At 34.8% G+C, this 17472-nt stretch overlaps 1 protein-coding gene across 1 annotated transcript in view; it reads left to right on the plus strand.

Moving 5' to 3' along the window:
• The window catches only part of slc49a4 (solute carrier family 49 member 4), an 86783-nt gene extending 74831 nt beyond the window's left edge, over nt 1-11952 (plus strand). The window contains 1 exon segment of the mRNA NM_001004597.1: nt 10303-11952. Coding sequence (NP_001004597.1) covers nt 10303-10418 — 116 coding nt within the window. The 3' untranslated portion in view covers nt 10419-11952.
• Nucleotides 11953-17472: the final 5520 nt, after the last annotated feature.

Genomic DNA, 17472 nt, shown 5'->3' on the forward strand with positions numbered 1-17472 from the left:
AAATCTGTGTTACGAATGAGCAAAAAATCGGAATTGGGTCACATATAATGGGCAGAGTAAACGGGTCCTTAGAGACCAGAAACACAAGCTCAATTTTGCTTCTTTACCAAGTTCACTTCTTGGAAAAGTATAGGTATATTATCAATGCTTAATTGTCGATGATCCTTTAAATTGATACACCTTACTTATTGTCGATTAAACCTGTGCATCATTAGTGTACTGTATGTTGTTTTTACAGCTTATGCTCAAAGCATATTAAAGGTTCCATGAAATTAAAATATATTTTTTAAAATGTTAGTATACTGTAAATATGTTACTTTTAAGAAAATCTGGTGCTCCCAGAGCTAAATTTAACAGTGACAAAATTTGCGTTTAGAAGATATAAACCTAATACGAACTATTGACTCTTCTGCTTAAATGGATAAACAAATTTTTTCACATCACCTCATACTTTAGCCTCTCATCAAATCTTGACCAATCAAATGCTCTCTTGTAACTGACATGTCCCGCCCCCTTCAAGAAGCTTTTTTGTTTGATGCACACTGGCAGAGCTGTAGTAAAACAAAACGCTATTTTTTTTTAGCAGTTTTAGTTGAGATTACTTCAGGCATTGAATAAAAATGCACATTTTAAAGAACTTTATGCCATAAGATCTTTAATCAGATGTCAGTAAAAAATGAAGAGTGTATGCATGAGTTTAATAAAAACCAATAGTATGCTTGCATTGCTTCCTCTGCTTCCATTGTGAACTGAATTGTCAGATCACTGATTATCGGTTGTTGCTAGAAGGGATACAACCGCAACCAAAAGTAATTGAGAGTTTTTTTTTTTTTATATTATTTATTGAATTACCAATTTTAATGTTTTTTTTTTTTTTGTATTTTATTGTCTTCCCTAAACCCAACCAGCACAGCAAAGTAAAAACAATTATTATATCAAGTATTATTAAAATTATTTATTAAATTACCCATTAAATTGTGTTTTAATAACGGCCACTCCTACCCTAACTTTTAACCCAGCCCTCACAGTAATTTAAAAATGTTAATTGTTGTACAGTGTGACAAAAATGTTGCTATATTTATGTATCTGTAGCTGTATGCCTTTCAGACATTATGCTTATCATCTGAAATGGATTAGCATATCATCTAACTCAGAGATGCCCAAAGTAGGGCCCGCCGGCTAAAGTTGGCCTATTGTAACCTTTGATTTGGCCCACCATTTCATCTAAGAGGAGAGTGAGAATGATGAAGATGGTAGGGCCGAATGCCTTTAACACAGAGATCGTCATTTCTAATTTGACGTAACCTTTTTTGTTTGTTTTATTGCTGAGCTACAAAAAAGCAAACTGAAATCAAATGTTTCAATTAAAGGTTGTAAATGAATCTGAATTTTTAAAATGAAAATACTGTCACTGGACGGATGGAGGAATATACAGAAGACATCGACTAGCAAATCAAGGCAAAAACTTGTGATGCTGTTATGAATGAGATTGTTTTGTTTTTACTGTAAAAAGTTTATCCTAAAATGTATATATGTATATGGCCCTTCATAAGAAAAAGTTTGATCAGTCTGAGGAAGGTAGAAATAGATGTTTTTAGGCATGGGATGTAGTTTGGACCTGTCAGAGTTAGCTGTTTGTTTGTGGAAATATTTGGGATAAGTATATGAACCCAACTTTATAAAAAAAAAATAATAATAATATGCATAATTGATTAAATGTGACCATCAGGAATGTTCTGATTAGGTTTTTTTTTTGCCCTTGAGTCTGAGTCTGAGTCATTTGATTTTTAAAATCTATCGAAACCAGATTCGATACTTCTATAATACAAAAAAGAATAAAGAGGAGCGAAGAAACATATCCAGGATGTTCCTTATTTTTTATTTATTCACCTTATTTTTTAACATTCAACAGCTCTGTTAACAAACATATCACTTCTGTGAGGTAGCTTGAACAATCAAGTAATAAATAACATCAATTCTTCACTTTTGGACTTTAGTGCAGTGGTAAATATAAAGAAAATCTAATATAAAAACAAATAGCACCTCAACTTTAAATACTGTATCTGGCAGGCAATGCCAAGTTTACATATCTCACAGTTTGCTATGGCAATGTTAACGTCGTCAACTTTACTCGCGATTTCTGCTTCCGTGTTCTACTATGCCGGCATTTAACCAATGGCGTCTCTGCAACAAAGTGATGTCAATCCACACGTGTTGCTGTTTCTGTGTGAGATCAAGGAAGAGGTTTAACTCTGTGCCACCGCATAACTATAGATGTCTTAAAAAAAATTTGAAAATATATACATACATATATATTCGAGTCCTGATCGGCGGATAACATCCAATTCCGATAGTCTGAAACGGTGTGATTGGGCCCGATTTCCAATCACGTAATTGGTCAAAGTGACAATAACAAAACATGTAATGTTATAGAAAATTTCTATTTCATATAAATGCTGTTGAACGCATTTTGAATACTTTTAATCAAAGAATCATGAAACAAATGCATAACAGAAAAAAAGTTTCTTAAAGCTATTTTCAGCCTAGACCAAAGCAGTATGTTAGTTCGATTTCTGTAGTATAAATATCATTTTATTATTACAATTGAATTATAATGACATTTCTCAATATTTATCTTTTTATTGTATATTTAACAAAATAAATAGGCTGTTATTAACAGTTCAAAAATCTTACTCTGCCCTATTTTTGAATGGTAGTTATTAGTGGTGCTTTTTGCTATTACCTGTGAATACCGTTGAAGAATCATATTTAATAATGATGTCCTTTTTTTCTCTTTGTTGAAGACTCTTTACTCCTGAATATGACTTTCACAGAGTTCTGTTGTTTACCCTGCTGCTTCCCATTTCATGGCTAATACAGTTCTAAATTATGCTGTAGATTGGTTGGCTACAAGTGTGCATCTCTTATGTTGACTCTACCTTGAAAATGTTCTTTTATTTTTCACATCCTCATTTAATTTTAAGCCACCCAAGGTTGTGTTGGAGTGCTTTCAGGAAAAGCACCTGTCTGTGGCCGATGATACGTTCACAAATGTCCAACACTTTCTTTGTATTCACTGTAAAATGTGGTGAAAGAGATGCGCTTCGTTGAGTTATAACCGCTGTCCTTCTCAGCTGGACATTTAAACTGGCAAGGTTGGTTCATTCACCCTTAATCTGAAAGCTGTGAATAGCTGGTGCAAACTGAACGTTCAGCTTTTTTGATTGTGTGGCTTAGAAAAGGCCATGTCTCACCTAGTGTTTGAGGGTGGCCCGTCTGTCTGATGCCAATAATAAAATTAAGGGTCCAGTAACCTTTTGTAGCAACCCAGAGTGTGTGCTTCCTAATCGGGCATTCCTGCCTTAAATTCTCTCGTTCCAGCATTCAATTTAGCAGCTTCAGCAAAAGCAAGTTTCCTATACAACTTTTCATATAACTCTGAGTTAAAGCTGAGGTGTTATTTTTTGTGGTTATTTGGACTGGAGGTCAGAGGTGGGATATAAATAATATTTTTATTAATTTATTTTTATGCATTTATTGAATTAGTTAATGAATTAAATGTAAATCCCAATGCTCTTACAGGTAAGTTGGGTGCTGTGAACAAATTTCTTCAGATGACAAATACTGTACCAAACAAGGTCTACACTCAATTAATTAAATAAAATGATGCACACTAGCAGAGCTGTAGTAAAACAAAACGCTATTTTTTTTAGCAGTTTTAGTTAAGATTACTTCAGGCATTGAATAAAAATGCACATTTTAAAGAACTTTATGCCATAAGATCTTTAATCAGATGTCAGTGAAAAATGAAGAGTGTATGCATGAGTTTAATAAAAACCAATAGTATGCTTGCATTGCTTGCTCTGCTTCCATTGTGAACTGAATTGTCAGATCACTGATTATCGGTTGTTGCTAGAAGGGATACAACCGCAACCAAAAGTAATTGAGAGTTTTTTTTTTTTTATATTATTTATTGAATTACCAATTTTAATGTTTTTTTTTATTTGTATTTTATTGTCTTCCCTAAACCCAGCTTTACACTCAATTAATTAAATAAAAAATGGGGGAAAGGAAAACAAATGTAACTTATTTATTGAACATACTATACAATATTTTGTCATTTTATTAGATTTTTAAAAAAATGTCTGATTCTAAGCTCATTTTTTCCCTCATTACTCCAGCCTTCAGTGTCACATGATCCTTCAGAAATCATTACAATATGTTCCTCTTGTAACCAATTATTATATATAAGTGCTGGACTGTATGTTTGCAAGGTTTCTCTCCAACATCGTGTCGATGAAACGTTCTGTACCCTCAAAAGCACTTGCGGTAAATGACCATGTAAAGGTGTCTTTTTTTTTTTTTTTTCTAGATTGAAAATTGTTTATGTCTGTTGCTCCCCCTCCCCTTCTTGTTGTTTGAATGTCTTTTATTTTGTTAATCTAAAGTCAATAAAACGTTGATCACAAAAAAAGGCACTTTCTGTAGCACCCAAAAGGCAGAGGAAGATGCTAACCATTGCACAAAAAATTGAGCTTCAGGACATGGCTGCAGGGTGCCATTACGGAATAAATGAATCTTGAGTTCATTACATTCAATTTTACAGCCTTATAATATGTATAATAATTGAAAAAATAAAGCATACTACTTCGCAGATTTCATCTACTGCGGGTTAGTTTTACAACTTAACTCCCATGATTAACGAGGGACCACTGTACTGCAAAATTATTACAATCAATCTAAAATTACAAATTCTTTTATACTCCATTTGCAATGCGTATTACAGAAAATTAACATATAATATGATGTTATTTATTTTAAACAAAATCCTCAGTCGACCAGTTGTTACTGTTCCAGTTTGATGAAATTTATTTTTTCTAAAAATTGCACTTTGGAATGGTAATATCATGGTCTCCACACAAAAATATGAATCAGCACAGCAGTTTTAAACATTGATAATTATCAGAAATCTTAATTGAGCAACAGATCAGCATATTCATATTAATATTGAAGGATCGTGTAATGCTAAATTTTGTATCACTGTAATAAATAACTTTCCAAACACAAAAAGTAATGTTTCCAAACTTTTGACCAGTTAAAAGTAAATGTATTTTGTTCTTCTCATTTTCTTTCTTTTTTTTTTATTATATACAAATTTGAAATAACACCCCGACTGTGCTGCCAGTCCAAACCAACCAGGTAAACAAATCAAACCCAGAAGTGCAAAATACAGGTCTGATTTAATCTCATAAAGAAAAAACAGAGCCTACAAACTGTCAGTCAAGCCTCTCTAGATGCAGCTTGGGGCCAAAGCGAGACATTAAACCCAGCTGAAATATGCCATCAGTCTGCCAGCTGAATGGGTAGCGATTAAGAATAATTACAGCAATAAGAGGACCGTCTCAGACGCCTGACAGAAGCGAAGAGTCCTGTGGGTGAGGGAGAAGACATCGGGCCGAGCGGTTGTTTCCTCTCATCCCTTCCCTTATCACTGCTTTTGTCCCAATGCTCCTCGTGTAAGAGATTGCGAGCGTCAGCGTGAGTGGCCTGTTTACGCTGTCATTCCATCGTGGCCTTTTCAGTGCATTACGGCCCCCAAGACGATGGCAGAAAAGAGACAGGCTAAATTGCACCCTTAATAACAACATCTCTGCATTCTGCCGTCAGGTATTAAGGGGAAGGAAATACGACATAACAGTTTGACTGCTGTGTAAACCGACAGGCAGGATATAATTGCCGTGCTCCCATTATTGCCAAGGAGGGCAAAATCGAATCCTTTAACCTGTCTTTTGTATTCTCCATAGTGGAGCTTTGCCGGGGGAAAGGTTGAGCACCATGTTCAATGTTCTGTCTTGCGTTAGCTATGGAAAGGGGACTGTTGATGACCAGGTTATAATGTTTTTGTTTTTAGTCAATTTGAAGTACGATTTGAAGGCTGATTGCAATTAAATGTTTATACGAGCTTAGTATTGATCAAATAATCCTGCTAAAAAAGTAAAACAACAAAGCTCTCATAAAAAAAAAAAATTTAAATTAAGCTGCCCATATTTTATTAAAATTGATGACATGTAAAAACTGAGCATCAAATCTTCATGTGACTTGCCTAATATAAATTTAGATTTGCCACAACAGTAATGTTGTATTTTTTAATAATAAAACAATATAAAAGAATTTACTTTTGAATAATATTTAGCAGTATTACTAATTATTATATATTACATTTTATAAATACAGCCTTTCTGAATTGTTTTCTTTCTACAGATCTTACTGACCCTAACTTTTGAATTGTGGTGTATTATAGTTTAAGTTCAAGCTAAGCAGGTCAGTACCTGGATGAGAGACCCCAAGGGAAAGCTAGGTTGCTGTCAGAAGTGGTGTTAGTGAGACCAGCAGGGGGCACTCAACCTGTGGTCTGTGTAGGTCCTTACGCCTCAGTATAGTGAAGGGGACTCTTTACTGCTCAGTCCGCACTGTCTTTCAGATGAGACGTTAAACCAAGGTCCTGACTCTCTGTGGTCTTTAAAAAACCCAGAATGTCCTTCAAAAAAAAAAGAGAGAGAGAGTAGTTAGAAAGTTATTATTATTATTATTATTATTATTATTATTATTTGTTTTTATTCCAATACATTTTTTTACATTTGCTGTAAATTTCAGTTTAGATTTTGGTTAGTTTTCTTTATAGTTTTCTTATTTTTAGTTTAGTTTTTACTTTCGGAACTCATTCTTTTTTAGTTTGTATATATTTGTTTTCAGTTTTAGTTTAAGTAGTTGTAGTCTAGCAGCGCTAACAGAACCCTTCTGCTGTAGACCAAAACAAAGATTAATCTTGGCACAGCTTATATTAAAGGGGTCATGAACTGAGATCTCATTTTTTACTTGAGCTTTTGATAAAAAGAATTCATTATACTAAAAGAATATCCTGTAAAGATCAGAGCTAAAATCCTAAGATTTTGTCACAGAGGAGCAATAAACATGCTCTTGAAAATGTCAAAACATTGTACAGGGCCTTTTTTGTTTTAGTCACATTCATTATTAATAAAGATCTTACATGTTGTGGCTGTAGATTATGCATTTATTCTGAAGAGAGCAGATATTCTGAACAGCGACTGCTTTTCCCATTTATCAGCACATGGAATAAATTAAAATCAGAATTGATGACTTTGTTTGACCCGTTAAAAATACCATATCTTTTTTGGGGTTTTCTGCCACAGGACAAGTACTTCTTAATTCTGAAGCATAGCATTTTTTTTTATTTTTTTTTTCTAATTATTATTATTTTTAGCTAACATAAATGGTTTTCACCAGTAGCTTTAGTCTTTGTCTCAGTTTTCATTGACGAAAATAACATTTTCGATGACTCGTGGATTTTCGATGGGAGTCAAGTCTGATTGGATTACCTGCACCGAGCCGCTCTCTTTATTAACATTCGCCACAGACATCCCGCCTGCTGATGCTACCTTTCTGTTTTAAATTGATGAAGCTGGGGCAAGCGTGCGCCACAGACATAATAGCCAGATAAACACAACTCCATTAACCTGCCGCTGTACCAAGCGCTGTTGAAGGGCTAGTAAAGGCTGATTAATGAGGGGCCTTTGGAAAGAATCCCCACTTCCCCGTTTCTTCCAGGCCGACACGGCTCTGTCCTGCGTGTGTTGACTGTGCTGCATGGCTAAATCATATAATTTAGCCCAAATGGGCTCAGCGGCTGACCCAGCATGCATTTCACCTTCTGCCATCGATTGCAGCTCTCACTTCAGGGGCAATTGATCAACCTGTTATCTGGATACGGGACGACTTGAAATTGAAATCCACTTCTCTATTAAATTAAGTTGCGCTCTTTCCTTTGTCCTCAGGGGTCTGTGTGTTTGACCTGGTTTATGTTATATTCAACCCGGCGCTCTATCAGAGCCTCAGCAGCTGGTGTGAGGCTTTCATCTATTGAATCGCTGCTGTATACGTCAACACTGAATGTGTTTGCACAGCTCTTGCATCCTGCTTTGGTGTCGTCCTTTTAAAATGCATCTTGGTATTCATCATATACAGTGGGTGTGAAAGAACTGGTTTAACCTTCAATCTTGTTGTAAAACCTCTGGTAACTCTTACTGGCCATTGAAAGGAAAAAAGTGACTGTAGGAAACTGTGTGTGTCTTTGCTATCTCACACACTCTTGACGTGTTTCAGATAGTTATTATTATGTTATGTTTCTACAGTCTATTTGCCTGTGGTTTTTAGAGCATGACCAGGTATATGGTTTGGTCAGAAAGAAACGAAAGGCTGTGTTCTGCATGTTTATGTCTGAAGTTTTGGAAGTTCGGTGTGAAATGTTGTGTAGTAAAAACGAAAAAAAAAACAGTTGGGGGTTATTTTATTATATAAAGCATTTATTTTGTCAATTAGATTTGGTTGGATTATTGATTAAGGAAAAAGAACTTAACTGAAGGGCAGAATTCATCAAGTAACACATACACTGAAGAACAGATTTACAGTTTTGCAATCGAAAGTCATCTCAACACCGTTTAATGCTGTAGAAATGCCACACTGACCAACTGTCAAGCACAGCAGGAACATGGAAGTGAAATTAACATTGCTGTAGAGTGGGCTAGTATTTTCAGATGCATTATCTATGAATTTAGTACTGTCAATATTCTGCGCTATAGCAACCCATCTACAAGTTAGCTTGGGTGTATGGCAATCTTGACATCATTTGGTAAGTTAGCTTTAAGTACACTTGACGTCATTTAGACCAATGGTTCCCAAACTTTTCAGCCTGAAGCCCCCAAAATGATAATGCCAGTGACTCACGACCCCTGATATTCTCTGAGGTGCTTATAAATATAGAAACCTTGCATAGAACAGCACACACCGATCAATAGGCCCAAGTCTATTCTGCGTTTAATTTTATTAAATGTATGTGAGTGCTGTAAATGTGTTAAAGTTTAACCTGATGCCATAAAATCAGTCTGCTGCATTTGACGCTATTGCTGTGTCATTAATATATGTAATCACCCCAAGGGTCGCAATCCAATAGAAAAATAATGTGCGCAGACATATAGCACTGACGTGCTCATGGCGACCAGAGTTCGATTCCCGGCTCAAGGTCCTTTGCCGATCCTTCCCCTTTCTCTGCTCCCAGTGTTTCCTGTCTGAAATCTCTTCTGTCATATCATAATAAAGGTAAATAAACCCCTAAAAAATCAATTATAGAAAAATCCATTAGAGTTTTAGAAATCACCTAGCGACCCCCCCCCCCTCCCTTCCTCCCCTCATTGCCCCGCGACACCTCCCTTTAAGCGCAGTTGTGCATCCAGACACACGACTTGGAGAAAAGTCGGGCCAATATGATGAATGTGCCTCATCTTCAGAATTTCAAAACAACTGATGTCCTTTTTATTGTATTGTTGTTGTTGTTGTTGTTGTTGTTGTTGTTGTTGTTGTTTCTGTTGTTGTTTTTGTTTTTTGAAGAACAACAATTCCTATATTTTGTGCACTTGTCCGTGATTTTGTAAGTACAGTGCTCAGCATAATTTAGTATACCCCATTCAAGTCAAATTGAAAGATAGTACAAATAAATATTCCAATAAAGATTACAACCTACAAAATTTCAACAAATTTTTCACTTTGTATTTAATTATTTTCTATAACATATAAATTTGGGTGTGTTCGTTTTTGGACCATTATCATAAGTTATTTTGTTAGATAAGCTCCAGATTCGGCTTCAGTTCTGACTAATATAATGTATATGCACAAATATAATATTGTATAGCTTCCTATTAAAAATAAGGATTTAAAAGATAGATTTGTGATGCATGTACTTGTATATGCTGAGCACTGTAAATTCTGTTTTCATTTTAGTATATTTGTCATTTTGCTTTAAGCATGCTGTCCACTTGGATGCATACAATATATCCTAAATTACTAATTTACGCAACTGTACTAAAAGCACAGTTATCATTTTTCGTGAGTGTACTCCCAATATATCTACAACCCATTTATTTTACATACAATTCAATAATTACTAGAGCAACTTATTCTTTTTCACCACTGTTTTGTCATGGCAGTTATTCACAATAACGTTGTAACAACAGTCACCTCCTGATGTTACGAATAATAGTATAACAGTGAGTGCTTCAAATATGAAAGCCTCCTCAACTTGCGACTGTGCACATAATAACCTTACTTCATGTTCTGTACTTGCTCATTTTCAAAAATATTCTAAACCCATGTGTGTTCCATAATGCATTCAAGCCCATGACTCAGACTGGCATCACTAACCCCGATCACCCTTGCTATTTTGTTTTTCAGAGCTGTCCTGGTTGAACTGGTGTCTGACAGGATCCTGCATCTTCAGTCTCCTGCTCCTCCTCCTCTTCAGGGAATCTTACGACCGCCTCTATTTGGATGTCTTTGTCTCTGTCTGAGCACCGAAAGAGGGTTTTTTTTTTCCAAGAAGAAGAAGAAAACTGAAGTGCTTGTTTCCTATATGGGCACTATATTCCAGCAGAGTGCAGAGAAAGGGCACACAGCTTGACGCTCACTTTTATGGATCTCTGTTTTTTTTGGGGTTTTTTTTGGTTTTATAAGATGTAATTGTGAAATATACGACCAGCAGTGGTGCGTTGTGTTAGCATCATAACTTAACAGTGGGAACCCGAGATCTAACTAAAGAGGATAGACATATAGATATTGACCTTTCTACTTGACCTTCTGGATGCATCCCTTTTTTTGTGTACTTTTTATTATTAGCATTTTTTAAAAGTGATCTGTGGAACTTTTGTGTTTACATAATGGCACAAAATAAGGGACTTCCATTGCATAGAGATACAGGCACAATTTGCAGTGATGGCGACTCAAGTGCTCTCACCACATGTAATGGTAGCGTAATGGATAATTATAGACAAGCTCAATTAGCTGTCTGGCGGCTGTCTGCAGACCGGGGACCTCTTAGGGCTGTAGTGTCACTTGTGAACAGCCTGTGGGATCCAAGCTTTAATTGACCTGTGATAGGTCTGTCAATAAGTGGCATGTGCCGTGCTCCTCCAGTCTTCTCGTTTTCCTTGTCAGCCCATATTATGCAAAGGATAATTCACTCGTGGCTGTGAAAAGTTTTCCCAAGGTGTCTGTGGTCATCGTTTACATGACGAGGGATCTGTTTTATTAAACGTTCGTCGTCTTCTCGTGTGACGGCCTAGTTTGTAGCTGTAGCATGCGCACATTGGGTGAGCCTTTTACCCGTTTTATAGACTTTTATGCAAGCGGTCATGTTTTAAATGTGATTTAATAACTAATTTTAGGGATTAATACACTAATGTTGTCAAAAGGGATTGTTTTGGTTAATTTAGGTTTGAATACTGTTGCAGAAGAGCGCTTAAACGTGGACTTGCTGGACCGATACAACACTTCGCCAGCAATAAAAAGCCATGTTCGGTAGCCTTTCGTGATTTGTGGCGTAACCTCATGCAACGTCGAGTGCAATACTTCCTCTCCCCTCTGAACATATGAACCCCCGGTGTTTTTCTCCACCTGCATTTTCACTATAAAAATGGAGCCCATCTGGACTGCATTAGTTGCATGCGACTTTGCTGTGAAAATCAAAATTTGCCAGCTTGAGACGTATACAAATCTCAGACTGCTGTTGGATTTAGGGGTGATTTGATTGACGGTTATTGGTGGAAATCAGAAGCTTAATGTTTGATGCAGACGGTTCTGTTCTCCTGCATGCAAATCACTTTTGTCTGTACAGAACGGCTCTCTCTTTTTAGCTGTGGTTAACATTCGTTGCCTTAATTAACAGTGACCTTTGTTGTGTCCTCCTGTTCACTGTGATGTGCTTGTGCCCTGTTCTGTCACTGTAATGTTAACGGTGAGAGGCACTGCAGGGGCGACGTGGCCCTGTCCATGTGTCAATACATGTCAAAGATTTTTAGCACCTTATTAAAAAAGATGTTTTTAAAAGCAATCGTGTCTTATTCTGCTCTGTCATCGAGACGTTGATGCGGATTGAGGTTTCTAACCAGAAATCAGGAAATATTTGGTTATCTGACTCTATATTTTGTCAATCCAATATATGGTGTCATACTTCACAGCCTTACCACAATATAAAGTCTATCCTTTAATATTAAACTATATTGTTTATTATGTGGTGTTGCAAAATAAATTGTGTATGGTAAATTATTTTCTGAATTTATATGAGCGTAATGTTATAGGGATGCAGAGAGAAACAACATTGTGGGAAAGTTGTAATGTTGCTTTTATTTAAAAGATATTTGTAATATTCATGTATAAAATCATCCGTTTTTAAAAACGATATATATATTATATATATATATATATATATATATATATATATAATAATGGCTATAAGCTTTTAATTTTGATTGAATTATCAGAATTTGCACTATATATTTTGATATACAGTTGAAGTCAGAATTATTAGCCCCCCTTTGAATTTTTTATTTATTTATTTTTATATATTTCCTAAATGATGTTATACAGAGCAAGGAAATTTTCACAGTATGTCTGATAATAGTTTTTTCTTCTGGAGAAAGTCTTATTTGTTTTATTTCAGCTAGAATAAAAGCAGTTTTTAATTTTTTAAACACCATTTTAGGGACAAAATTATTAGCCCCTTTAAGCTATTTTTTTCGATAGTCTACAGAACAAACAATCGTTATACAATAACCTGCCTAATATACAATAACCTGGTAATAATTTAGAGGGACTAATAATTCTGACTTTAACTGTTGATTATTTATTTCGAGATATATGAATTTTGTCATATCCCAGTCCTAAATTGTGGTACGTATATATGATTGCTTATAGATGATTTGTCTTATATGATGTTTGCCTGCCCGGTGAGGAAACCGCATTTTGTTTGTGCTGAATGTTTCATTGTGGGTGTCTGTATGAGCTCATATTTTTTGGAGTTTGCACATGCTCAGTGATGCTCCACACCCTTGGAAGCATGAGATCATGAATGGCATCAGGATAAAGAGCAGGCTTACACAGCTAGTGTGTTGGCATATTGTGTGGTAAAGCAGCCAAAATAAATCTGTGATTAACATGCAAGCCTATATGATACTGTTCTCATTCTCTTTAGCATTTGACAATTTATTTGATTTAAAATATTATGTTTATAGTTTTTAATCCCCCTGAATTATTCGCCCCTCTGTTTATTTTTTCCTCGATTTCTGTTTAACGGATAGAAGATTTTTTCAACAAATTTCTAAACATAATAGTTTTAATAACTCATTTCGAATAACTGATTTATTTCATCTTTGCCATGATGACAGTACATAATGTTTGACTAGATTTTTTTCAAGACACTTCTATACAGCTTAAACTGGTATTTAAAGACTTAACTAGGTTAATTAGGTTAACTAGGCAGGTTAGGGTAATTAGGCAAGTTATTGTATAACGATGGTTTGTTCTGTAGACTATCAAAAAATAGCTTAAAGGGGCTAATAACTTTGACCTTAAAATGGTGTTTAAAAAAATTAAAAACTGCTTTTATCCCATCTGAAATAAAACAAATAAGACTTTTTTCCAAAGGAAAAAATATTATCAGACATGCTGTGAACATTTCCTTGCTTTGTTAAACATCATTTAGGAAAAAAAAAAAAATCCAAAGGGGGCTAATAATTCTGACTTCAACTATATATTTATATAGTTGAATATATTTATATCTACCTATATATTTATAAGTATATTAATTTTTAAATAATAAAATATCTGATATATATTATCCCTGGTCCATTTTACATGAATTTTTGTAAAATATAAACAATTATAAATTGTTGTAAAATCATATTTATATGAAATTGCATTACATTCAATTATTTTTTGTTTTTTAGTTGGTTCAGTTTCTGTATTATACACAGCATTGTGATTACTTATATTATTAATTTATTGATATAATTTTTTTAGAAATAACATATAAGTAATATAACATATTTTGGAATTTTTTCATTTTTTTTTTTTGGTTCGTCTGTACATTCACTCAAAAAAATTATATTTGCTTTGTTCAACCTTCTTATTTAAACTGACCTGAAATACCATAATTATTGTATCATTTAATGCATAGAATAATCTTTTTATTTTCCTGTCCATCTCTGTAATGTTGGGTTTGTGTGAAACTTACACAAGTTTGCAATTATGTGGAGACAAAATTGCTTCGCATTCATTCATTGTACTTTTACATGGTGTTCAAGTGGGATTCTAGTCCTAAGAGACATGGAAGATTGATCCTGTTTTCAAGGTATATTTGTTCCCCTCACTTTTTAAAAAAGTCTCACTTTCTCAAGAATGAAGTATTGAAGTTTCTTAAGTTCTTTTTTTTTTGTTTCACAGCACTGCTGTCAGAGCATTGAAGGAACATTGATCTCTTTCTTCATCCCACTGCAGCGGAATACCAAAAAGCAGCATTTAAGCTTGTCGCATCAACTTTTCAGCACATAAAAACGGCTCAGATTCAAGTGTTGGTTTTCAGCGTTGACAACGGCAGCAACAGGCATCCTGGGAGAGGACTGTCTTAAACAGGTGTTTTCATTCAGTGACAAGCAATTTCATAAAATCCATTTTGGCTTTGTTCCCCATTCACGCGCCTTGGTTCCACCATGGTTTCCGTTCATGAGCACATGACGCACGATCTGTGGTAAACAGAGCTCGCTGTCAATCTGGGTGACACTTTTATAGCCATTGATGTGTTTGCTGTTGCAGCTTTCGGTCTTTACATGCTCTGTGTGCCCTTTCATGTTTCCGACAAGATGTTTCCCAGCGGACGACTTCTGCGACAGATCTGCAGCACACACGTCTTATGGAAAAATACAAAGAAAACCAAAATATACAATAGTGGCATGTCCTTTTAACAGTTTATACACCCCACTGCAGAAAGATTTAAATGTTTCGCATTTACACTAAGGCCCAATCCCAATTCTATTTTTGTACCCCTATTCCTTCCCCTTCCTCTTGGCTCTTACAACCGAGGGTGAAGGGGAAGGGCTTCAAATATACCCCTAAGAATTGAGACAGGACTACAGCACCTGCACACATTACCATATGTCATTGCGATCTCTTGCTTCATATAAGACCGACGATCGCGACTGCTGTAGTTACTCCAGTTGTGCTATTTTTTTTTTTTTGGTATTTATTTTCAGGAAATCACTGAAGGCATATTTTATGTTAACATAATGACCTAATGTGGCAATAAGATCATAATACTGTGCATTTAACACAGTGGCCATATTCACCAAAAACAACATTAACATTATAGCAGACACTGTAAAAAGCCCATTCCCAGCCACTAGACATTACTGACAGGGTATTTGAGTGTCATCAAGTGTAAGAATGTTGTGGGACTGCTATACAGGATTTATGATTATGGAATATAGATCGCAAAATTTAAAGGGTTTTATATTAGCAGATTTATATATATATATATATATATATATATATATATATATATATATATATATATATATATATATATATATATATAAGCATGAGTCACTGTACTAGTATTTAAGTTTAACTATTTATAAAGCACAATTAAAAACAGCCACAAGGCTGACTAAAGTGCTGTACATAAGACAAAGTAAAATAAAAAGTAAGCCAAGAGAAACGACTGAATACATTTAAAAATTAAGCAGTAGAAAGGACTATAAAAATAATATTAAAAAGATAAGCTAAATAGGTACATGTTCAGGAGTCTAATCTCAAGGGGCAAAGTGTTTCATAACCGCTGACCTGCCACAGAGAAAGCTCTGACCCCTCAATGTTTCAGTCTGGACTGATGAACTAAAAGAAGATTTTGATTACTTGATCTAAGAGATCTTACAGGTGTTAAAAAATGCAACAGCTCTGAGAGATAGATTGGGGCTAGATTATGAGCGGATTTATATACCAGCAAATCAATTCTGAATTGGATGGGCAGCCAATGGAGGCTCCTTAGAAGAGGGGATGTGTTTACTACTATTACTGTACAAATGAATCTAACAGCAGCATTTTGGACCAACTGAAGGCGAGAAATTTGTGATTTTGAGATGCCACAGTAAAGTGCATTGCAGGAGTCTAAATGTGACGCAATAAAAGCGTGGACAGCCACAGTGTGGTGGGATTTAAGAAATGTTTGACTTTAGACAGCAAGCTGAGCTTAAAGTTTTCTTAACTAGGCTTAACTCAGTTAACTAGGCAAGTTATTGTACAAGACAATTGATTAAAAAAAAAATCTTTAAAATATTGACCTTAAAGTTGTTCTGAAACGATTTTAATCTGATTTTATACAAGCCCAAAAAAAGCAAAATAAGACTTTCTCCTTAAGCAAAAAAAAAAAAAAAACTATTATAGAAAATCACTCCATAAAATTGTTGAGAAATATTTGAAAAAGTAAAAAGTTCACAAATTAAATAAACAGTTCAGAGGAGGTTTTATAATTTTGTCCTCAACTGTACCCTGAGTTCCTTGTTGCATTAAAATTAACTGTGGCACAACACGACAGTGTGTAGGCTTTATCTGATGGAGGTCACATAAAAACTTCAAACTAAAGACTTGAACTGTTTATTCATTCATTCATTCATTCATTCTCTTTTTGGCTTATAGTCCCTTTATTAATGAGAGGTTGACTCGCCACAGTGGAATGAACCAACAAATTATCCAGCACACATGTACCATGGCCAATTTAGTTTATTCAGTTCACCTGTACCGCATGTCTTTGGACTTGTGGGGGAAACCAGAGCACCCGGTGGAAACACACGTGAATGCAGGGAGAACATGCAAACTCCACACAGAAATGCCAACTGACCCAGCCGGGGCTCGAACCAGTGACCATCTTGCTGTGAGGCGATTGTGATTCCCATTATTATCTCTCAGCATATTTAGCAGATTAGGGCATATAAAGTTTCATTAAACTGATTTATTGAACACACAGTACCATATTCTGGAGAGGAAGCTTTTAAAAAATGTTTAAACTTTTAGTACATTGTTGTCAATAAAATACATCCTCAGAGTTTTAAACTAAGTTTAAAAATAATAGTAAAGTACTATTTTTATTTTATTACTATTATTATTTTAATAAGAGGGGAGATCAGTAGTTTTAGCTGCAAAAAAATGAATTTTTAATATCCAAGTAAAGCAATATGTGGGAGATACAATTTTTAAAATCTAAAATAAATGTTAATTTATTTTTAAAGTAAATATTACTTTCCCTTAGGACAAGATGATTGTTTTTTTTTTTTTAAAGACACCATTTTGTTTTGCTTGTTTTCCACCTTTGCCTGTTCAAGGGTTAAAGTAATGATTTTTTCATGATAAAAGAATCTATATAATTACTAATTCAAAGTTATTTTCAAAAAAGGAATCATGTATAATGCATGCAGTAATGTAAAATATGTGGGGTTTTTTGTTGTTTTTTTTAATGAATGGGCAGTCGATCGATATTTTGAGTTTTTAGGCTTGTTTATAAGTGAAAGCCTGGCAACC

The sequence above is a fragment of the Danio rerio genome, chromosome 9, assembly GCF_049306965.1.
Source record: "Danio rerio strain Tuebingen ecotype United States chromosome 9, GRCz12tu, whole genome shotgun sequence".
Lineage (NCBI taxonomy): Eukaryota > Metazoa > Chordata > Actinopteri > Cypriniformes > Danionidae > Danio > Danio rerio.